The sequence below is a fragment of the Petaurus breviceps genome, unplaced genomic scaffold, assembly GCF_028583685.1.
Source record: "Petaurus breviceps papuanus isolate PSGF00001 unplaced genomic scaffold, PetGlider_PUasm1.0 120, whole genome shotgun sequence".
In the NCBI taxonomy this organism is placed as follows: Eukaryota; Metazoa; Chordata; class Mammalia; order Diprotodontia; family Petauridae; genus Petaurus; species Petaurus breviceps.
Genome location: NW_027185627.1, coordinates 4,289,104 through 4,312,432, shown reverse-complemented (window position 1 = coordinate 4,312,432; position 23,329 = coordinate 4,289,104). Strand labels below are relative to the sequence as shown.

The 23,329-nt window shown below is 38.2% G+C and overlaps 1 protein-coding gene across 1 annotated transcript; it reads left to right on the top strand.

The window, feature by feature from the left end:
• The first annotated feature begins 8,277 nt into the window (after positions 1-8,277).
• On the top strand, positions 8,278-20,716 carry LOC138162683 (UPF0764 protein C16orf89 homolog). The gene is made up of 8 exons (XM_069090047.1): positions 8,278-8,470; positions 9,673-9,822; positions 11,298-11,448; positions 11,666-11,780; positions 12,525-12,660; positions 13,197-13,301; positions 14,606-14,650; positions 20,579-20,716. The coding sequence occupies exons 1-8, from the start codon at positions 8,278-8,280 to the stop codon at positions 20,677-20,679; spliced, it is 996 nt and encodes a 331-aa protein (XP_068946148.1). The 3' UTR covers positions 20,680-20,716.
• Positions 20,717-23,329: the final 2,613 nt, after the last annotated feature.

Genomic DNA, 23,329 nt, shown 5'->3' with positions numbered 1-23,329 from the left:
GAATACTGCCCCATGGTAGGGCCCCTTCCCCCCCAAGTCTCTGATTATACCTCACCACTGATCTATACTCTCCCTTACTTACCTTCCCCAATCCCCCAACATATGTCTCAAAATCTCCTTTCTTGCTCCATGTTTTCTCACTCCTCCGCCAGTTGACCTAGGGGTTCCAACACTCCCTCTCCCAGTGTAGGAAGAGTAGACTTTTTTTTTTGCTTTTTGGAGGGCAATTGGGGTTAAGTGACTTGCACAAGGTCACATGGCTAGTTTTTATGTTAAGTGTCTGAGGCCAGATTTGAACTTAGGTCCTCCTGACTCCAGGGCTCGTGCTCTATTCACAGCACAGAGTAGACTTTTTAAGCACCAAATCCCACAGCTCTCATTCAATGTAAGGTCCTTATCTACCTTCAACAACTATCCTTCTTCATCATTCCATAATACTATAAAGCATTCATCAGTGGAACCCCTTTCTTCTTCCAAAGTAAGACCTCTTAAATTTTCATCCCCTTTTCAATCTTTCCCCACTCTTTATCACCTACTCCCCTGTAGCCTCTTCTCTTTCTGAGGCAGAGATCACCTTCCTCTCATTGCTAGCCTGGATATGATACCAGGACATCACACATTTTTCTCTTTCCCCCTGTTCTTTTCCTCCTTTTTCATATCCCCTCACATGATGGAATGGAGTTCCCAAAAAATTGATTTACCTGTAGGCAGGCTGTCACCAGGTTCTGTCCATAATGCCCCCATCCACCTCTTCTTTACCTCTTTGAGATTTCTGCCTTTACCCTATCTCCTTGCATAGATTTAGAAAGTACTCCCTTGGGGCAGCTAGGTGGCACAGGGGATAGAGCACTGGTCATGGATTCAGAAGAACCTGAGTTCAAATTTGGCCTCAGACAATCACTAGCGGTGTGATCCTGGGCAAATCATTTAATCCTGATTGCCTCCCTCTCCCCTCCTCCAAAAAAAGTCATCTCTTACTGGTCTTTCTCTTCTAACTCTTGTCACTGTTGCTGTCCTTGACTGCTAAGTTTACTCTCTGCATTTCTGTTGTTGGACTATTCAAGAAACAAATAACCCCTTCAGGTATATGGTTTTCTTTCTAAAAATGTCTCAAACTCCTCCTTACAGCTGCATATCCAGGTTTATTTCCCCATACAGTTAAACTCAGATGTGCAGGTTAGGCCGCCCTGGGCTGTATCCTGAACTCCATTGCTCTGTAGAACATATTTTTCCATTCCCCCTTTTTTTAGTGGGGGAATAAAAGTCTTGGCTTTTTAACATTTCTTTTCCTTTGTATTGAAGATCTTTTTTCCTGATTGCTTGTATAACTTAATTGTTTCTGAATTGAATTGTTAAATTTAATCACTATGTGTCTTGGAGTTTGGTTTTGTGTTTTGTTTGGGGGTTTATATAGAGATGATCTGTGAATGCTTTCAATTGGAATCCCATGATCTATGTTCAGAAGTTCCGGGCAATTTTCTTCTATCATTTCCTTCATTATAGTGTCGAGATTTTTTTGTCCTGTCATGTTCTTCTGGGAGACCTATGATCCTTAGGTTGTCTCTATACATCTTGTCTTTGAGATGAATATGCTTTGCTTGCATAGTGAACATATTTTTTTAACGTTGTTGTTTTTTGCTTCTAGTCTTATAAATTTTCCTTCACTTCTGTATATTTGCATTCCCATTCTATTGTTCTCCAATTTGCTTCTTTGTGCCTCTGATTGTGGTTTCCTTGGGGGCTGGATAATCAAGTCTCTCAGCCCCCTCTCACATTCAGGGTTGTATATCTATGCCCCAACTGATTTTTGGGTGGTCAGACCTGGGCCCAACTGGATGCTGCGCTTTTTTTCCCCTCAGGTTTGATGGAATGCTGCATCGCCTCTTTCTCCCCACCCACGCCCACACACATGCATACTGTGTTCTATCTCACTTGCTCTACTCCTTAGTTCTCTGGCCCAGCACCAAGAGTTTGGGGCTTTGTAGCACTGGTGCTTCCAGACTGCAGCCCTGGCTATCAAAATCTAGCTCAACTTTTGCAGCCTAGAACTGAGGTATCCATAGCACTGGAAAGAGGGAAGGAAAACTGAGATGTAAGGGTGGGTTTCATTGTAAGTCTATGTTGTATCCCTGAGCCTACTAGTGCAGCCTTCTTGCCAATAGCATGAGAGGGAAAGTAGGGATGTTGAGTGAACACAGGTTGAGTAAGCATTAGTTCACAGGATTATGAAGGGTATTTTAAACTTTCTTTTGGAATTTGGGTTTGCTAGACCATGTAGACAGCTGAAATTGTTTATCTTTGGTCCATGATTTCTGTTTTGCAAAGATTTGAAGGGTCATGGGGGTTAGAGGAAATGTCTAGTCCTCCATCTTGCTGCTCACATGACCTGGAAGCATCTCCCCATGCCTTAAAGAGATAACACTAATGAGCCACCTCTTTGGCATTATTCTTACCTCCTTACTTTCACTTATCCCACATGTCCAATAATAAGTTGCCAAATTTTGCTGTTTCTACCTCTACAATGTATCTGGCATCCCATCCCTTCTCTCTCTAATCGCAAAGCCACCACCCTCAGTACCTCTTACTTGGCATATTGCAGGGGTCTCCTGCTTTCTCTTCTCTGCCACCACCAAACAATCCTCCACACACCTACCAAAGTGATGTTACTTAGGGGCAGCTCTAATCAAGTCACATTTTTATTCAGTAAACTGAAGTGGCTCCCTATTACTTTAGGATCAAATATAAAATATCCTTTGGCTTTTGATTTCCTTGACAACTAAACCCCAACCTTTTCAACCTTATTATATATGACTCTTCTTCCTAAACACTATTGCTCATCCAAAATGGAATTGTTTCTGTTCCTCACCCATGATATTTCATTTTTCATCTTTGCTCTGTCTCATACTTAGAAAGTCCGTCCTCCTCACCTCTACCTCAATACCTTTCTCCCACACCTTTAGAGTTCCAGCACCAACGCCTACAAGAGGCCTTTCCTGATGTACCTCCTGATAGTGTTCTCCTTCATTAAGGACTTGCACTGAACTATCTACCATTTGTTTTGTGTGTATTCATGCTATACTTTGTATACATTTATGTTATTCTTTGTATATATTTCTACATGTACCTCTTAGGTTCCCTGATAGAATGCAAGCTCCCTGAGAACACAGATTGTTTCTTTTTTTGGTCATTATATCCACAGTGTCTAGCAGAGTGTCTGGCATATAGTAGGTGTTTAATAAATGCTTATTGATTGATCAACTTGAACAATACCAAGGGAATACATTCAGGGAAACTTCTATAGCAAATTCAGCATATCTGCTTCATACTTTGGAAATCCATACTCAAAAAGGTGGTGACTAATGAATTTGAGATACAAATTTAGTTCCTTCTTACTTTTCAATACAATAAATCTACAGATAAGGAAAGAGGAAGAGCTCTTTTCCATCTTTCCCTGTGAGTAGCCAGATTAGAATGCAAAGAGAAAACTATATTCACTGAAAGCTTAAAAGCTTCCAACTAACTCTTTCCAACTATCACTCCTTTACCTATGCTGCTGGAGAGGAGAAACCTTCCTTTGGAAGATCATCAGGCTAGAGAAAGGAATTCTGCCCAGCTAAATAAACACAGAATGACACCATCCATCAATTCTATTGTAATAGCCAAATGAAAGAGAAGATTAACTTTGGACACTGTCCTTGTTTGGAGAGGGAGGCAGGGTAGCTGCTCTTCCTGTAGCACAAGACTGAGCTCAGGTTCCAAACTACGAGGTAATTTCTTCTCTGCTTCACCAGCACAGCAACTTTTGTTGTGATTAGATCAAAGAAATCTTTGTGTTCTAACTGCCTTTGTCGTTGTTGTCCTTTCAATCATAACTACCTACGATGGAGCAATTTTTTCTTTTTGCTACATAACAGCTGAGGAACTTCCCCTTTAGAAATTCTATCTTTTGCAAATCAAAACAACTTTAACAGGGCAGAGCCAAGATGGCAGCGTAGAAGCAGGAAAACTCCCTGAGCTCCCCCCATAACCACCTCAAATACCTATAAAATATATGACTCTAAACAAACTTTAGAGCTACAGAATCCACAAAGTGACAGAGAGAAACAAATCTCCCACTGAAGGAAGCCCAGCAGGCCAGTAGGAAGGGTCCATCGCAGTGCACTGGGACCAGAGCCCAGCCCCCACACAACCCTCACACCTCCCACTCCCTGTGAGCCTGTGGTTTTAGCTTCAGGGCGGCCCCAACCAGCCACAGCTGGAGGGACTTCGGGAGAGTGGATCACCAACAGCAGTGTTAGTTTCCAGAATTATCAACCCATAAAAGCCAAAGGCAAAGTAAAAGGTCAGTGTGGACTTTGGGAACAGGGGGACTGAAAGTGCAATCCAGCCTCTGCCTCCAGAGTGAGAACTGGTGGTGGAGGTGTGGTGGCCCTGGAGCCACTACCACATGCCAGCTTCAGAGCTCCTGGCCTACAGATTGTAGGAGGACCAAGCAACCATTATGAGGAGTAATTGCTCTTGCTTTAATCTGCTTGGATCTTGCTGTCTAGGGTGAAGGTCCTGGGGTGTATGACCAGGTGCCAGAGGCTATGTAGGAGCTTAAGAAGGATTTTGAAAATCAAGTAACAGAAGTGGAGGAAAAATTGGGAAGAGAAATGAGAATGATACAAGAAAATTATGAAATGAGAGTCAACAACCTGACTGAAGAAAATAACACCTTAAAAATAGACTAACTCAAATGGCAAATAAGGCTCAAAAAGCCAATGAGGAGAAGAATGCCTTAAAAAGCTGAATTTGTCAGATGGAAAAATAATCTCAAAAGCTCACCGAAGAGAATAATTCCTTCATAATCAGATTGGAGCAAATGTAAGCTAATGACTTTGTGAGAAATCAAGATACTATTAAATAGATCCAAACAAATGAAAAAATAGAAGGGAATATGAAATATCTCTTCAGAAAAACCACTGACCTGGAAAATAGATCCAGGAGAGATAATTTAAAAATTATTGGACTACCAGAAAGCCATGATCAAAGAAAGAACCTAAAAATCATCCTTCAAGAAATTCTCAAGGAAAAATGCCCTGATGTTTTTAGAACCAGAGGGCAAAATAGAGGTTGAAATAATTCACCAATCACCTCTTGAAAAAGATCCCAAAAAGAAAACTCCTAGGAATATTATAACCAGGTTCCAGAGTTCCCAGATCAAGGAGAAAATATTACAAGCAGCCAGGAAGAAACAATTTGAATATTGTGGAAACACAATCAGGATAACACAGGATCTGGCAGCTTCCACATTGAGGGATCCAAGGGCTTAAAATATGATATTCTGGAGGCCAAAGGAGCTAGGATTAAAACCAAGAATCACCTACCCAGCAAAACTGAGTATAATGTTTCAGGGGAAAATATGGTCATCCAATGAAATAGAGGACTTTCAAGCTTTCTTTATGAAAAAAAAACAGAGTTGAATAGAAAATTTGACATTCAAATACAAGAAGCAAGAGAAGCATGAGAAGGTAAACAGGGAAAAGAAATCATAAGGAACTTATCAAAGTTGAACTATTAACATTCCTACATGGAAAAACGATAATTGTAACTTATGAAACTCTTCTCAGTATGAGGATAGCTGAAGGGAATATAAGTGAGTGTGTATGTGTGTGTGTGTGTGTGTGTACATATATATGTCTGCATAGGAGGGTATATGTGCATATGAATACATATGTGAGTATGTGTATGTATGTGTACAGGTATACATACACAGAGGGCACAGGATCAATTGAATAGGAAGGAATGGTACTTAAAAGTTGAAATTGAGAGGTAAAAGAGGAATATAATGATATAATGAGAGGAGATGGGGAGAGACAGAATGGGGTAAATTATCTCATTATAAAAGAGGCAAGGGAAAATTGTTACAATGGCGGGGAAAACAGGAAGGCAAAAGAGAATGGGACAACCTTGCTCTCGCTGAATTTGGCTTAGAGAGGGAATGACATACACACTAAATAGGATATCTCGCCCTACAGGAAAGTAGGTGGGAAGGGGATGAGAAGGGAATGATGGAGGGGAGGGCAGGTTAGGGGGGAGGGTAGTTAGAAGTACACACTTTTGAAAAAGGACAGGGTCAAAATAGAGAATAGAACAAGTGGGGGGAGCAGGATAAGATGGAGGGAAATATAGTCAGTCTTTCACAATATATCCTCTATGGAAAGGTTTTGCGTAGCTACACACGTACAACCTATATTGAATTGCTTACCTTCCCAGTAAGGGTAGGTAATGAGGGAGGGAGGGAAAGAATCTGGAATTCAAAGTTTTAAAATCAAATGTTTAAAAAACAAACAAAAAAAAAAAACCAACGCTGAGGAACCACATCCCACCTATCAGATTGGCTAACATGGAAAATGATAAATTTTGATAAAAACAGGAAAATGATAAATATTGGAGATGTGGAAAAGTTGAAACACTAATTCATTGTTGGTGGAGTTGTAAACTGATCCAACCATTCTGGAGAGCAATTTGGACCTATATCCAAAGGGCTATAAAAATGTGCATATCCTTTGACCCAGCAATGCTAATTCTAAGGCTATATTCCAAAAAGATCATAAAAATGGGAAAATGATCCACATGTACAAAAATATTTATGGCAGCTCTTTTTGTGTGGCCAAGAACTGGAAATCGAGGGGGTACCCATCAACAGGGAAATGGCTAAACAAGTTTTGGTATAGGAATGTAATGGAATACTATTGTACTATAAGAAATGATGAACAAATAGACTTCAGAGAAACCTGGAAAGACTAATATGAACTGATGCTAAGTGGGGGAAGCAGAAAAAGGAGAACATTGTAGACAGTAACAGCCACAGTGTGTGAGAACTGATTTTGATAGACTTTAGCCCTTCTCAGCAATGCAAGGACCTAAAACAATTCCAAAGGAAACATGATGGAAAACACCAGCCACATCTACAGAAAGAACTATGGAGTCAGAATTCAGAATGAAGTAGACTATTTTCATCTTTGTTTTGTTTTATTTTGGTTTTTTTTCTTTCTCATGGTTCTTCCAATTTGTTATAATTCTTCGATGCAACACAGATAATGTGAAAATGTGTTTAATAGGAATGTATGTGCAGAGCCCATATCAGATTGCAAACCATCTTAGGGAGGAAAGGAGAGGGAGGAAATTTAAAACTTATGAAACTGAATGTTTAAAACTAAAAATAAATAATTTAATTTTTTTTTAAAGAAATTCTATCTTTGCCACAGAGCTTGTTCCCTCAATTGTCATGCATAGGTCTGTCAATGGCCTACAGCACATGGTCATACTGGTCCCACAAGATTATTTTGACAGATGTATACAGAATGGGATGGGAGGAGGGGAGGTTAGGAATAGAAAAATCAATAAAAGGTTCAGTGTTACAAGTGAAATGAGAAGTGACGAGATCCTGAAGTAGGGTGACTGATGGCCACGTGGACTGAGAGTGGGGACATGATAGGAAAAATATTGTTGAAATAGAATTAACAAAGCTTGATTCAAAATAGCTGATAAAGGACAGGAAAGAGTCAAGGATAACTCCAAAGTTACAAACCCAGACGACTAGACAATGATTGTTACCATGAAATAGGGAAACTTGTAGAAGAAGTAACTCTGAGTGAGAAAGATAGATATCATTTTGGACACATTGGGTTTGAAATGCCACTGGAGATGGCCAGTAGGCGGCTAGGAATGTAGGAATGGAGCTCAGGAAACATAGCTGGATACATAGGTTTGGGAGCCATCTGTATAAGGTTGATAACCAGAGAAGTCAAAGGCAGGTTTGTCTGGGGCTTCCAGAGTGGAGTTCTAGGATATACTTCTGAAAGGACCCTAGAAATCATCTGGTCAGAAGAGACTATAGAACATGAATGTTGGAAAACAATAAGCTTTCTCTCCCCTACTCTCCCTCATCAGGCTGTGCCTAAGGATTTCCAAATCCTGTGACAGTAATGTGTTTCAAAGCAGGGCTACTACTTAATCCAGTCACACTGACCTTCTACCCACCCCTCAACCTGGGGTTGTAACCTATAGTCAAAGTCATACCCAAAATTCCTTTTGCATAGCAATCCCTTTACTCACTACCTAAGACCTAGAGTGCAGAGTTGGCATTCATCAGCTTGTCTAGGGTGGTAGAAATCTTTGCTCCTCCTTTTGCCCAGTAAGGGGGTAGGGAGGGAGAGGTAGTTAAAGGAGGTTACTGTGTGAGACACTCAGCACAGGAACTCATGCAAACCACTTGGCTGAGTGGAGGATATGTACTTACTGGGGCTGCTGCTGCTAATGCTGCTATTACCACCCGTGTCTCTCCAAAATTCACACCAGTCAGAGACTAAGATTGCCATGGGGAAAGTGATCCTTTCTGCCCTGGAAAAAGCCACCTCCTATGTGGAAAAGAGATACAAGGAATTTAATTTGGATTCGCTGGTGGGATTTTTGATGCTAAAAGGTAGGGTGATTTTTTTTTTCTTTTACACAGGTTGACTAGCAACTGAAATTGTTTTCACACCTTTCTACTGATGGTCAACCTTGGAGACAGGAGACGATCTGACATTGAACCTTCTAAATTTTGAAACTTAAAAAGATTACATGTCTCTTGATCATTTGGCATCCCTGGCCTTGCTTCATTTAGCTTTTCAGAAATACAAGGAATTTTAAGAAACAAGAAAGAAAAAAATGGGAAATATAGGTCCTTAAAAAATGCTGTAGGCCAACCAAGTAAATCACGGTAGGTAGTCTCTGTGGCTCATTTTCTTTCAGCATTTTACTAACAAGATGGGAAATTTTTTTAAACTATTCATGTGAAGAACCTATAATAGGAGCTCCAAGAAGAAAGGGAAGTTTCTCTCAGCAGAATCTGCAGGCTGCTCAGGTGGTCAAGGAAAGGTGGGAACATGGTAGAAGTTTCTTGATTATGTTTAATGACTTTTTATATGGAGAATGAGGAACAATAGCAATCCTGGAAAACTAGTTCAATTTTCCTTACTCATCTGGGGGTAAATAAGAAATGATCTTTTTCTGAAGTCTCTGAGGGAAAAAAATGAAGTTGAACTCTCATACTGTTTCATCCTTCAGTTATCTAGAAATCCTTTCCCTCAAATTTACAGAAGTCAGTCATGAGCCTCCCACATATGACTTCATTTATTTTCACAGCTGTGTTCTGTGAGGAAAAGGGCACTTTTTTTTTTTTTTCCTTTTGGAGGGCAATTGGGGTTAAGTAACTTGCCCAAGGTTACACAGCTAGTTTGTTTTTTTGTGTGTGGGTGTTAAGTGTCTGAGACTGGAACCAAACTCAGGTCCTCCTAACTCTGGGGCCAGAGATTTACTCACTGTGCCACCTAGCTGCCCCCAAGGGCACTTATTTTTTGGAAAATTTTTGGAAGGGAAGAAGGGAGTTTCTATTGGACCGTACTTCCCTTGTTTCCAGTCCCTTTGTCCCCCCCTTGCCTTCTGACCAATCAGGAGGCTGAATTGTGAAATGGGGTGGGGATTGGTACCTCCCACCTGGTGGAGAGAACTAGGACAATAATGGTGAAATTTTAGGGAAAGTAGTTTTGGAATGAGACTCAGAGACACTTCTCTGAATCAGGAGAATCAGAGCATATGTATGGAATAAGATTTGATTCACAGCCCTTCCCTGTTCCTTCACAGTACAGCTAAAAGGCATCCTGGAAAAATGGGCCCATGACTCTGACCTGAAACCACTGAACTTGAATGTTAAGGAGATAATAAAAAAGTTGACGCTAATCATCCCCAGAGTCAAAATTTTCCTCAAAATTGTTGACTTCAAGTACTTAGTAGGTAAGATGAGTAAAGACAGAATTTCTTCAGTAACAAAGGATTTGAAAATATTTTGTTTTTCTAGAGGTTATTTCTTAGACAAACTGGTCTAGCTTCCATGCTTAAATGATCATGATAAACCTGTGGAATTGAGTGGACAAATAGCTATGCAGCCTCCTCACATATTACCAGGAGCATAATACTAGCCTGAGAGGCAGTAGTAGAAATCTTCTCCCATCACAATTGCTTCAGATACTAAAATATCCCTCTGGCAGCTCTAAAGAAATGGGCCTAGGTTGGAAGCCCAGCATTGAATAAAATCATACTTAATGTCACCCTGAGTAGACATTCTAACTATGATCAGTGAAAGAAACCCTCACTTTCTAACCAAACTTGGAGTCCCTGCTTTGTTTTTGTTTTTTAATTAAATTTTCCCCAGTCATTACTGGAGGAGATAGACTAGAAATATTCTCTGGGACTTAATGTGCCCATTATGGACCTCTTCCTGTTAATACGAATTATATTTCCCAATTGATTTCAAACCAATATTTTGAAGGGCTAGTGTTGTCCATAAGTCCCAAGCTATTTGCCTTCAAGGTGGTATTTGACGGTGCCATGGAAAGAACATAGGCTCTGGGGGCAGAGGCTTTAAGTTCAAATCCTGACTATAACACTTAGTGCTTGTGTGATCTTGGAGAAGTCAGTTAACCTCCCTAGGACTCAGTTTCCACCTCTGTGAAATAGTGGAACTGTTCTCTGAAGTCATTGCTAGTTCCAGGGTTATGATCTTTGATCCTTGTAGGATCTATGATCTTACAAGAAATCTGGGTATGAGATAGGTATGTCTAGAACATCAATGGAATAGAAATCAATTTCTCAAACCAATATATATTAGACTATGTGGTAACTGAAGTTCTTTCCAACCCTCAAATTCTATGATTCTATGAAAGCCATTGTCATTCAGGCAAGAAGCATTTATTAAGTGCTTATTGTGTGCCACATATTGGGCACAGGGTCTTTGTACTGGGAATACAAAGTAAAAAAATGTGGTCTCTGAACCCAAAAGCTAACATTCTAATGCCTACTTATGTGCCAGTCATTGTTCTAAATACTGTACAAATATCTTCTCATTTAGTCCTCACAACAACCCTGGCAGGTTGTTGTTATTATCCACATTTTATTGAGGAGGAAAATTATGCAAACAGAGAGGTTAAATGACTTGACCAGGGTTAAAGAACTAATAAGTGTCTAAGGAGAGATTTGTACTTGTCTTCTTGAATTCAGGCTCAGCATTCTAACTACTGTGTCAACTAGTTGCCCCAAGTATATACGTACAAGATGGGTAAGTGGAAGTTAATCTTAAAGAAAAAGAAATGGAACAAAGGCAGGGAGCAGGAGGAAATAGATGAGAAAAGGCATAGATTTGTCAAAAGTTATATAAAATTACTTTTTTTTTACCTTATCACTGATCAAATCTTACCCTTTCACTCTGACAGAATTCCAAGAGATTCTACAGCCAGAATTTTGGAAGCTCCCTCTTTCATGGAGTAACACAAACTCCTCTATGATCTATTCCAAGTTTGATGACTCAATTCCTTTTACAGAAAAATTAAGTGATTCTTGCATGACACTTTTACTAGGAACCACGTGAGTTTTGTACTTTTTCTTTCCTGGATAGAAAAGTATTAATAGTCATACAAATTCTTCTCACAGTACCTGCTTTCATTTCTATGTGCTATTCAAGCCCGTGTCCAGTTCTTATAATGGTAACAAGGGCCTGTGCCAGCATGGCCAGGCCTATACCTCTCCTGAACTTCATTTATTATTTTCCTCGTATAACACCCTGGAACTGCTTGCTCCTCAGAGAGAACAGTAAGCCATGCAATGTCACCAAGTTCTGCACAGGACTCATGACTGCACCTAGACAAAGTGGTGAAGAACTGGTTAAACAGCTCTCCTACTTCCAAATAGCCAAAATGGTAAGTGCCCAATAAGTCACTTCAGAGGATCAGAAAGCTAGTCAGCAGCACCACATATTGGACAAGTATTTTAATGGGGTTAAAAATCAGAATAACAAATATATTTTCCCTTTAGTATGTAGTCCATATTTTTCCTTATCTATAAGAAACCTTAATCTCCTTATAAGAAGATTCCAACTTAGAGCATTAACTTATTCATAATTATTTATATCTTGCCATGTTAGCAAGGATCTCTCTACTACTTTTTGGACTAGTGGAAAGAAAAGAAGACCTTTTCTGTCTTTTTTCCTTCTGCTCTTCTGAATCTATCTGATGCTACTGATCCAAAATTAGAGGTAGGTACAGTAGTCAAAATTAAGAGCTCAATGAAGCAGTTTAAATTGTTTTTAAAAATTCAAGAGCTCACCTGGCATAGGAAGAATTGGTTGTTTGTATCTGATAAGAATGGAAATAAGTAAGTCAGTAAATGGCAACTGGGTCTTTATATTAATTATCTCTCAGACCTTGCTATAGCTGTTCTTCCGAAAGGTAAGAAAGGTTTATTCTTAGATAACACTACACTTATAGGTACTGATGAAACAATCACAGAGACTTTTGCAAAAGGAATCTGAGCAAAAGACTTTACCTTAAATACAGTGACAATTTAAAAATCCATCTCAAAAATATAACTTTCACATATAAGAACTGCTACTCATTGCTACTAGCAATGCTCATTTCAATGCTCTCTGGTTGTCTGTTCCTTAGAAAGAATGCTCAAATGATCTGTTTCTCCAATCAAAATACTACATGGACATCTTTTGTTCTAACATGATGGAATTGAATTTGAAAATAGAAAAAAATGGATCCTTGTTTCTAAATAAAAGTATCTTCATGATAAATAGTATGAACTGCCTTCCATTCTACAGATAAGTGCAAATTATCTTCCTTGCCCTTAAGACACCAACATGTGTACACACACACACACACACACACACACACACATTCTGCCTTTGTCACAACCCTGATCCCCTAAACTCCTGAAAGAATTTTTAACTGATAAGCATCAAAACCCCAGGGATAAAGTAAAACCAAGTGTTAGAGGTTCTTTAGCTTTGAAATCGAAATCTCATCAGGACTTTCCATCACACAAAGAACCTATGAATTTCATCCAACATTGACTGAACGCTCTTAATGGGGGAGGGGACGCTAAAATGAAAGTTGAACTAAGCTGTGCCTCCTGTTGCTATAGCAAAGATGTAGTCTTCTCTGCTAGCCAAGAGTCCCAGTGGCTCAACAGATTCAGTTTTGCTCAGCTTGGTACTGAGCCCTGGGAACACAGAAGGCATGCAAATGGGCACAGAGACAGGTTTATGGGAAGGACTGTCAAAGGCACCCAGCATGTTGGGAAGATGACTAATCCCATCTTCTTTTCCTCAGTCATGCTCTGTGGATTTTCTGGGTACTCAGATTTCTACAAGATCCAGTGGATTAAGACTATTCTCAAATGGCAGAATGCTGAGGAAGGATGCTATTGGAAGATTTGTAAGTAAAGTTGACTGCCATGGTGGTAGGGAAGTTGAGTTAGAGAAGATCCAATGCAATCTGGCATATTCCATCAGGCGAGGTTGTAGCATCAGGGCCTTGGATTCTTTAGAAATATCAAATGCTATTTCCTCAAACATTTAATAGGGTGAGCTTGAGGATATGTGTGTGTATGTATGTTGTGTGTTGGGTTGGGAAAGTAAAACTATTAAGAGTAAGAGAAAGTGGTGATTGGTAAGGGTTACAGAGATTTGCATTTAAACACACACAATAAACAGAAGGTCTGGAGACAGATAAAGGCTAAAATATGCAAAGCTCACCAAATGGGATCTAGTTAGCTACCTAAAAGGCCAATATTATACAGAACACACAATAGTCTTTTTGAAATCAGATATATGAATTATTGACTATGTCCCCAAGATATAAATTAGACAGTCTATGGGACCTAGCCATCATTTACACTGCCTTCTACAATACTGATCTCCTCTTTGTTACATTTTTGAAAACCAAGCAGAGAGAATGCCTGCTTGTAAATACAATAAATGACAGTGAAGAAGAGTCAAGTCCTCCTCTGGATTCTGAAGAAAACAGTAAAGTTGTTTACACTTCTCTTTAATGCCATTTCTCTTAACACCATCTTTATGGACAATGAATTAAAGATATTAAGTGAGTGTAGGCCCATACTCACTACTGAAAGCAAGAAATAGTAGGTTTAGCATCAGATTCTAGTCTCTAGAACTCTTAGAATAAATGAGCAACAAATATAAGAAGAGCAAGTGATCACTGTGGGTGAACAACATGTGAGGAAAAGATTTTATTTGGAGTATTGTGATGATGACAATGATCACACATCATAAACTCTTACTGACTGCCAACAGTGCAATCCGAGACCTGTCTCTGTGCTTGGTGTTCATAATCTTTATCCAAGGGACAGATAATACCTAACCTTATGAGAAGAGAAGCACTTTCAAGGAAGCAAGAAACTGAGCTCAGGGCTTTACAATGGAGTTTCTAAGTTGAAATCAATCAAATGGAGGTTGTGAAAGGAAGTGACAATAAGGAAGAATTTTAAGGAAGAGGGAAAACTGTGGGAGACGCAAAATAATTCTAGAACACAAGGAAGAAGACACAATAATCCCTCACATTTATATAGCACTATAAGGTCATAGTCAGGAGAAGAAGCATGTTTTAGAAGTGAAAAAATACAAGGTTTCCCCCAAGTCAGGAATGATGGAGATGAGAATAGAGGAAGAGAAAAGAATGTGTACACATTCGTGATACTCCTTTCTATTTCTTCTCATTAGTTATCATTGGAAACCAGCCATTAATGAGAGGGAATCACCTTGAAGGTAAATTATTGGAAACAAATATGTGTTTCAAGTGCATGAAAGATGACATATAATATATGTATATATATATGTATATGTATGTGTGTGTGTGTGCGTTGAATTTGCTGCTCTGAAAATATACATTTAGGCTACAGTCTTTAAGAAAAAAGTGAAGGGGAAACCATCTTCATTAATGTCAGGGAGTCCAAAAAACTAAAGGATGAAAGACTTGGGCATGAAAAAGTGGAAAAGATTAAATACTTGCTGCAATTTCCTATTTCTCCAACAATTTGATGTAGTATGTCTTTTTTTCTTTTTTTACCCCAAAATTTTATTTTAGACTCAGTCACCAGAACACAAATAGGGTATAAAGAAACAAAAATATATCATAAACTCAAATATTGGAATGTAAATACAAATTAGAAAGAAAAAAAAAGCAAGTCATGTCATAGCAGAACAGAAGAGAGGATTCAAAATATGTAACAAAAAATTTTCATTTCAAGAAAGCCTATGTGATAAATAATACTCATTGTGTTGAGAATTGTCCATCTTTTCTTTGCTTCCTTGTGAGTTTTCTTTTGTTCTCTGTTGTGTGCTTTTTATTTTGTTCTTTTTTTCCCTCCCCTCCAATACCTCCCTAGAAGGTCAGAATCAAGTTTAGATGTTTCTCTATAGCTATAAATCTATACATACCCTCCCCCACTCCCCCAAAGGCTACAATAAAGTTTAGATGTTTCTCCATAGCTATAGATATATACATACACATATATATATAGACATATACTTTCCCAAACCTATTCTACTCCTGATCTTTGTTTTTATAAATATAAATATCTCTTGTTTCCTATCCCTCCTGCCTCCTCTGCTTTACTTTTACCCACTACCTTGCCCTCTTATGACTTGCCTACCGCCTCCAAGGATACCTCCCCTATCCTCCCATTTCCATAAATCTAAACACCCTTCTGTACTCCTATTTACCTATTCCCTCACCTTCCCCTCTAAAGATTCCTTCCTTTTCTTCTCCCCCGCCCCTATGCCCCTACCGTTTTATTTCTACTGAATTTAGAAGACTTCTATACTCTTTTAAATATATATCTATGTATTGTTCCCTCTTACACCCATTCCCGATGAAGGCAGATTACCAGAACTACCAGTCCTCCTCTCCCATCTAATTCCTGTGTATCAATTCTTCGTCTTGCACACTTCATTTGTATAAAATGATTACTCTTTTTAGCTGTTCCTAAATGGTTTTACTTTTTAAATTCATATCATACTCAGGTTTTCCCCAATCTTTTTTATGAACTACCCAATTGTTAATAAGAATCTTAGACATACATCTTACATATATAAAAAGTAAACAGTCTGTCCTTATGGATCCTTTATGATCAGTCTTTGTTATATACCTCGTATTTGTATTGGCTCTTATATATCGAATTTTCTATTAAGTTCAGAATCTTTTTTAACAAAGTCTTGAAAGTCTAGGAGTTTATCAAATGTCCATTTTTTTTTTCATTCAAGATAATAGTCAACTCTGCAACTATGATATTTTTGGCCTGAGTCCCTGTTCTTTCGCTCTTTGATATGTTGTGTTCAAAGACCTGCAGTCCTTTAATGTCTCTGCTGCTAGGTCTTCTGCGATTCTAATTGTGGCACCATCATATTTAAATTGTTTTAATCTTGATGCTTTTAATATTTTTTCCTTGAGCTGAGGATTTTGGAATTTGATTATGATATTCCTATAGTTTTCCTCATAGGATCTCTTTTAAGTGATAACTGATGAATTTTTTTTTCTTGCTGAATTTTTTCCCCCTTGTTCTAATGCTTCAGGACAATTTTCTTTAATTATTTCTTATATTATTGTATCAAGATTCTTTTTTTGATCATAACTTTCAGTTAGTCCAATTGTTTTTACATTTTCTCTTCTTGATCTATTCTCCAAATCTGTTGTTTTTCTTATGTTTTACTTTCTCTTCTATTTTTTCATTATTCATATTTTTGTTTAATCATTTCTTGATCTCTTATAATTTCACTGGCTTCACTTTGCCCAATTCTAATTTTCAAGGTGTCATTTTCTTCCTTAAGATTCTGGATCTCCTTTTCTAGTTAGTTGATTTTCCTTTCATACCCGTCTTGTTTTTCTTGGATTATTCTTATTTTCTTTTTTAGTTTTTCCTCCATCTCTGTCATTTGATTTTTAAAGTCTTTTTTAAGGTTTTCTTTAAATTCTTTTTTGGCAGGTGACCATATGACATTACTCTTTGGGGGTTTCTTTACTTCAATATCCTCCTCTGAAGATGAATCCCAGTCATTTCTATTCCCATAATAGGTTTCTACAATTGTATTCTTTCCCCTTTGCCTGTGCATTTTTTTTGTGGGGTGATAGTTTAATTATTTGTAATCACCTCTAGTTCTGGGGTATGGGAAATGGTGCCTTTTACCCCAGGATCTTCAGTTCTTCCCTCTAGCCTGAAACCAAAGCCAAACCTACAACCTTCTTCTGTAAGTACCCCCAGTCAGGGACTTTCTGCCCCACTACTTCTACACTCACCCGGTATGTGCTGATTCCTTCTTGCCCCCAATGATCTTCACAGCACAGCTGGGTCTGGCATTCCTGGTCAGGAGAGGTTCCCTTGATCTTTCCCAGCTCAAACACCCAACTCCCCTCACTATCCTAGATGTAAAAGTTCTGGTGACTGGGGCCAAGGCAGCCTCTCAAACCAACTATCCCCAGGGCTTGCTGCTTATTGTTTAAGAGGCTAGCTAGCTGCTTGCTGTTAAAATGGAACCTAGTCTGGAAGTGTTTACTCTTCACCAGGGACCAAGCCTCATCCTGGGATTTTTCTTCCAATCTTCTCAAATTGCCCCAGGAGGACCCCAATTATGCCCCTGTTCTTATTGATCTCCACCCACACTTTGTTTGCCCTAAGGTGCTATTTTAACTCTTTTGTGGGGGGAAAATCTTGAGAGCTTGGAATTTTCTGACCTACTCTGCCATTTTCCCAGAATCCTCTCTTCTTTTCTCAGCAATTTATTTTCAGGTTTTAGGTTCGAACAAAATAGAGCCCTGTTTGTCTTAGCCAGCATTTCTCTAAAAAAGACTGTTATTTTTAGCCGTAAGAGCAGTTTCAAAAAGGAAACAAAATCTAGACCTTTTCAAGACCTCAGTCCTTGTTGGCCATCTAGCCCATCCCTATGTCAAAGAATCTCTGCTTTAAGGTACTTGATGCGTGATCATCTAGTCTGTGCTTAAAGACTTCCAAGGAGGGGTGATTCACCAGATTGTGAGGAAGTTTTTCTTGATGTCAAGCCTACATGTGTCTCTTTGGAATTTTCATCCACTGCTCCTGGTTCTACCCTCTGGGGCCAAGTAGAACAAGTCTTTTCCCTCCTGCATATCACAGTCCTTCAAACAGATATGACTGATATCATTTCCTCCATCCCAATTATCTTCTTCTCTAGGCTAGGCATGCTCAGTTCCTTAAGCCTATCCTCATGTGTCTTGGAGATAGACCCTTCACCATTCTGATTGGGTTTATCTCAATACTCTCCAACTAATCAATGTCCTTGAACTCTGTTGCCCAGCATTGAATACATTTTTCCAAATGAGGTCTGAAAAGATTCCAGTGGGATTCTCACCTCCATATTCCAGGAATCTCTGCCTCTCCTAATGCTGCCCAAGATTGCATTAGTTTTTTGGGCCGCCACATCCTTCTTCTGACTTATATTGAGCTTGCAGTACACTAAAACGCCCAGATTCTTTCCAGAACACCTGCTGTCTAACCACATTGTCCACATATTATATTGTTGAAGCTGATTTTTTTTAACCCAAGTGCAAAACTTTACATTTATCCTTACTGAATTTCATCTTATTAGATTTAGCTTAATGCTCTAGCCTGTCAAGAATCTTTTGGATCCCAACTCTACCATTCATCTGATTTTGGTGTCTTCTCTAACTATGGTGAATATGGTCTCTATTTCTTTACTGAAGTCATTAATAAAAATATTAAAAAGCATAGGCTCAAATACAGATCCCTGGAGTACTGCACAAGAAACCTTTTGCTATGGTGACATTGAACCAAGGGTGTTCTGGTAAATGTTTAACAATCAGACTTTCCAGGAAAAAAAAAATGGATTCACATGCTTTTAAGTTTAATCTGCATAATTAACACTTTCTTAAGTCTAAATAATCAACAACACAGTACATCAAGCCCCAACTTGTATTAATTGCACATTTCTGAGTTGTAAATGCTGACAATGAAAACTTAACAAATTCTTCCAAGTTGATGAAAATTGGTTCCATTACACCCTTGCATTGAACTATTTACAAATGTTCTTTAATTCTGCACCCAGTGAATTCCGAATCCATCTCATTATATTACTGTCTAATCCATATAATTCTATTCTCTATAAGAATAGTATGATATATTTTGACAAGTTTTGTTAAACTCCAGGTGAACTAAGGCTATAGCATTCCCTTCATCTTCTAATTCAATAATCCTATCAAAAAAGGAAATAAGGATAGTCTGGCATGACCTCTTCTTTTTTTTTTTTTTCCATGTGGTACATTTCCCAATTTTCATGACCTTTCAAATATTGCTGACAGTGATGTTGTTCCTTTACAATTTCAGAATTTCATTCTTGAGCATCTCCCATTCCTCCTGGATTAACTTCTCTGGAAGCATTTTGCTCCATGGGATCCTACCTTATATATATTTTTTTCTGAACCCTTTGAAAATTGCTTTTCTAAAACCTAGGATATGGCTAGATTTTTTTCTCCTCTATTACAAACTCTAGGATAGAGTGGTGACTTTCCCTAATAGTCCCATTGTTTCCACCCCAGCAACCACTTCCTCTCCAGTAGTGAAAATAAGATCCAGAACAGAATTTCTCCTCATGGCTCCTCTATCTTGTGAAGGATAAAATTATCAGGAAAGTCAAGAGATTATTAGATGTTCTTCTTTGCATAGCATGATAGCTCCAGCATATGGCTGTATGATTGCAGCCTCTCATCACTTTGTCATAACTCTGTGCCAGGTTTATGATCTATTCCTCCTTCCCTATTTCCTCTTTATGTTCAGATATAACATGGTATATTCAAATAACAAAAATTTCTTCCACTTTTCCATCCTTTGACTTCACCCAAATACTCTCCACCATGCTTTTTTCCCTCCTGTTTCTAGATTTCTTCACATGAGTCTATATTATTAATATACAATATTGCCCCTCCTTTACTTCTGTTTCTTTTTTAAAAGGTATATATGTTCTTAGACACAGTCTAGTCAAAGGTTTTAACCTACCTAAGTCTCATGAATATCTATGAGGCCACATTTGCCCTCTTGCATCAGGATCCTTAATTTCTTGCTTCTTTTAAACACATAAATTCATTTAGTATTGTGGAAACAGAAGAAAGAACGTAGGATTGGGACAGAGGAGCAAGACAATTTCCATTCTTTCCATTTTTGCATGAATCTGGACTCTAGCTTCCTCTTAGTTTATGTAAAATATGGAGCCTTGGTTCCATGATATCCTAGGGGAAATTGTTCAAATGAAAAAAGACATGTATGTGCACAGTGGAAGATGAAAAACCCTTCTAAATAAAATGAGACATTACCACATGAAGTTAAATGTCCCTACCTGAAGCTGAATAAATGAGTGATTACATCAATGTGAACTATGGTAACTCTCAGCTCTTCCAAGTTAGTTGAATCGACTTCAGCACACTCTTGCATTGAACTATTTGCAAATGCTTTTTGAGTCTGCCATCCAACAAGTTCTGAATCCATCTGATTATATTACGGTCTAATTCCTATTACTCCATTCTCTACAAGAATAGTATGAAATATTTTGTCAAGCGTTTTGCTAAACTCCACATAAACTAAGTCTATAAGTCCTAAAGTAGCAGTGAAAAGCATATCTGATGTATAATCTAACAAGATTATTTCTCCCTAGGCTGGTGTTCTTCCATCAATACAGCAGCAGCAGTTGCTTCCTTGGGTGGCTTTCTTTACTACTTTACAGAAAATTCATCAACCACTAATAAACCTCATTAATGCCTTACAATAGCCAACCAGCAACTAAAATGGATAACTCTGTATCTGATAACCTTTTATGTTCCCTTGAGTCCTGAGTTTGCATATGTTTGCAAGGAAAGAGATCAATAAAGTACATCAGATTAGAAAAACTTTGTGTTATTTTCTAAATCAAAGCTAGTAAAGATAAAGGAGGGAGAAGAATAACATTATTAATTGTATCCAGCAAAATGATTCCATGAATGGTCCCCAGGAATAATCAAAGTCAGTGGGACTCAATCAATTAAGCACCTTTTATGTGCAGAGAAATGTGGTACTTTCTTTTCTTAACTCCTCTTAATATAATACCTCTGGAAAGGTAAATTCCAGTCATCCCATGCCAGGAAATTCTGAGGTGGGGGATTCTTAGGCTTTATAAATCTCCACCTATCACAGACTAAAAGATATTACATATGGTTGGTAAATAGGTAACTATGGTAAATACCAGGAATAGGATACCACAGTGATCATAGTTAAAAGTACTCACTTACTAAGATAGCTTCCCCACCCCAAATATTTCCATCTCACAGCCCTTTCCATAATTAATGGTATCTGATTTTAAATTATAAATGCTTATTCACAATGCCCACAAATAAGGACTCTTATCTCAATGGACCTACCAAGCACCAACTATTAAAGACTTCTTCATACTCTGCTCTGCTCTGCTGATGATCCCTTTTGGGGAGCCTAAGTATTACTTAATAGTCTTCCACAACTTAGCTCTTCTGCTTCCATGATGTATGTAGCTATCTTTAGAATAATCAGTTTTACAGAGTCATATGTCTAGACTAATAAATTAAATTTGCATTCAATTAATAGTGTGGTTTTTTTCCAATTATTTAAGATGCAGGCAGATATTTGGAAAAGGCCTGTGCTTTCAGAATCTACAAATTTCATAGCAATATGTGAAAGTATATTTAGGTGTCAATTGTTCAGTGTAGGAAATCCAACCTTCCCTGATAATAATGGTCCAAAAATAGCACTTTTACTCAAGAATGCATTTTCTAATACTAAATTTATATCCAAATATAATGAAAGTATATCTGAATTCCTTTGGCTGAAGTTCTCAAATCCGTTATGTCTACTATGGACCCTGTAGGAGCCATAGGATGTGTCCATGTGCTGTCCCTGGGACAGTAGCTATTAGGTGTTTGAGAATCAGACTCCAGAGTCTCATGGCTAAAAGACACCTTTAAAGTCCATTTAATTTTTCTCCAAGATAGATCACACTTAAGCCCATCACCAAATGATAAAAAGTTATTGTTTAATGAGTAATCTCCTTAGGAGATTTCATCACCTTTCTTAGTTATTACTCATTTCTAATTGAAATCCTGTCACCCTCCAGATATACTACAAGATGAAAAAATAGTTGGTCCCCATCTTCCGTGAATCAGAACCATAACATCATTTACTGCTTTCTAAGTTGAATAAATCCCAGGATTTTTTATCCTTATACTTGAGGTGTTCTTCTCTATGTTTTTAATCATCTCCATAGATCTCAACCCTTTTCATATGACTCTCGAAAGAGCAGACTCACGAGAAATGCTCTTGATAATTGATCTGATTGACTTGACTGATTCTTGATCCAAGTTACTTCTAGGAAATCAATAGGTCTAATACACACATAGTATTCGCATATAACCCAAGGATTTTTCTCATGTTTAGACTGAAAATTAAAATTAGACTAGACAGGTATTTAACTTTTGATAAAATTGACCTGAACCCCAACCAATTAATGTAGAATTTTGATACTAATGTCAAGTCAGGGATACATCAGGTTTTTCACCACAGGTTAAAGTAATGAATGATGGAAGCTTAAGTTATTTCAGTGGGGGGAAAATGTCCTCTAAAAGAAGAAGTCTGAGCTCACAAGTTGTTTTAAACAAAGTTGAATCATAACTAAACCTGTGGTTTGGGAAATATAAATATGCCAAAATAACTTCAATCCTAACTTGAAAGTAAATTAAAAGGAAATTTAATATGATAAATATGAAGTCACCAGTGTTTTGATTTATAATGTCCTAGGACAAAGAGTAACCTAAAATTGTATTTTCTCTCTACTGTCCTGCAATTTGATACTTAGGATGAAATAGTAAGTTCCTCACCTTTGAAATTTATAAACATGATTACTTAAACAAGATTACAAGATAACTTTCCATCTTTGTGATATTAGGCTTCATTCAGTAAGAAAGTAGCAGACAGGGGCGGCCAGGCGGCTCAGCAAGTAAGAGCACCAGCCCCAGTGTCGGGATGACCTGGATCAAATCCATCAAATCTGGGCTCAGATACTCAGCACCACACCCAGAAATAACTGGCCGTGTAACCTTGAGCAAGTTACTTAACCCCGATTGCTTTAAAAAAAAAAAAGAAAGAAAAGAAAGTAGCAGACAAAACAGGAAGCTTTCTTTAGTAGAAATGATGCTAACTCTGGGATTAGAAGACTTTGGTTCAGCTCTCACCTCAGATGCTTACTATTTAGCGAGGCCTCTGTTTGCCTGTCCCCACTCCCACCCCCCACTCCCCAAGTCTTAATTTCCTCATCTTAAAATGAAGGGGTTGGACTGAACGACTTTCAGTGTCCCTTGTAGCTCAAGATCTATGATCCATCCTATAAGTTTGAAGGATGGCAGAT

Coding starts and splice junctions, on each gene's coding strand:
- LOC138162683 (XM_069090047.1), top strand. CDS start 8,278: ATGTACTTACTGGGGCTGCTGCTGCTAATGCTGCTATTACCACCCGTG. Junction 11,449..11,665: donor ACACTTTTACTAGGAACCAC/GTGAGTTTTGTA, acceptor CTTGCTCCTCAG/AGAGAACAGTAAGCCATGCA. Junction 11,781..12,524: donor ACTTCCAAATAGCCAAAATG/GTAAGTGCCCAA, acceptor TCTGTTCCTTAG/AAAGAATGCTCAAATGATCT.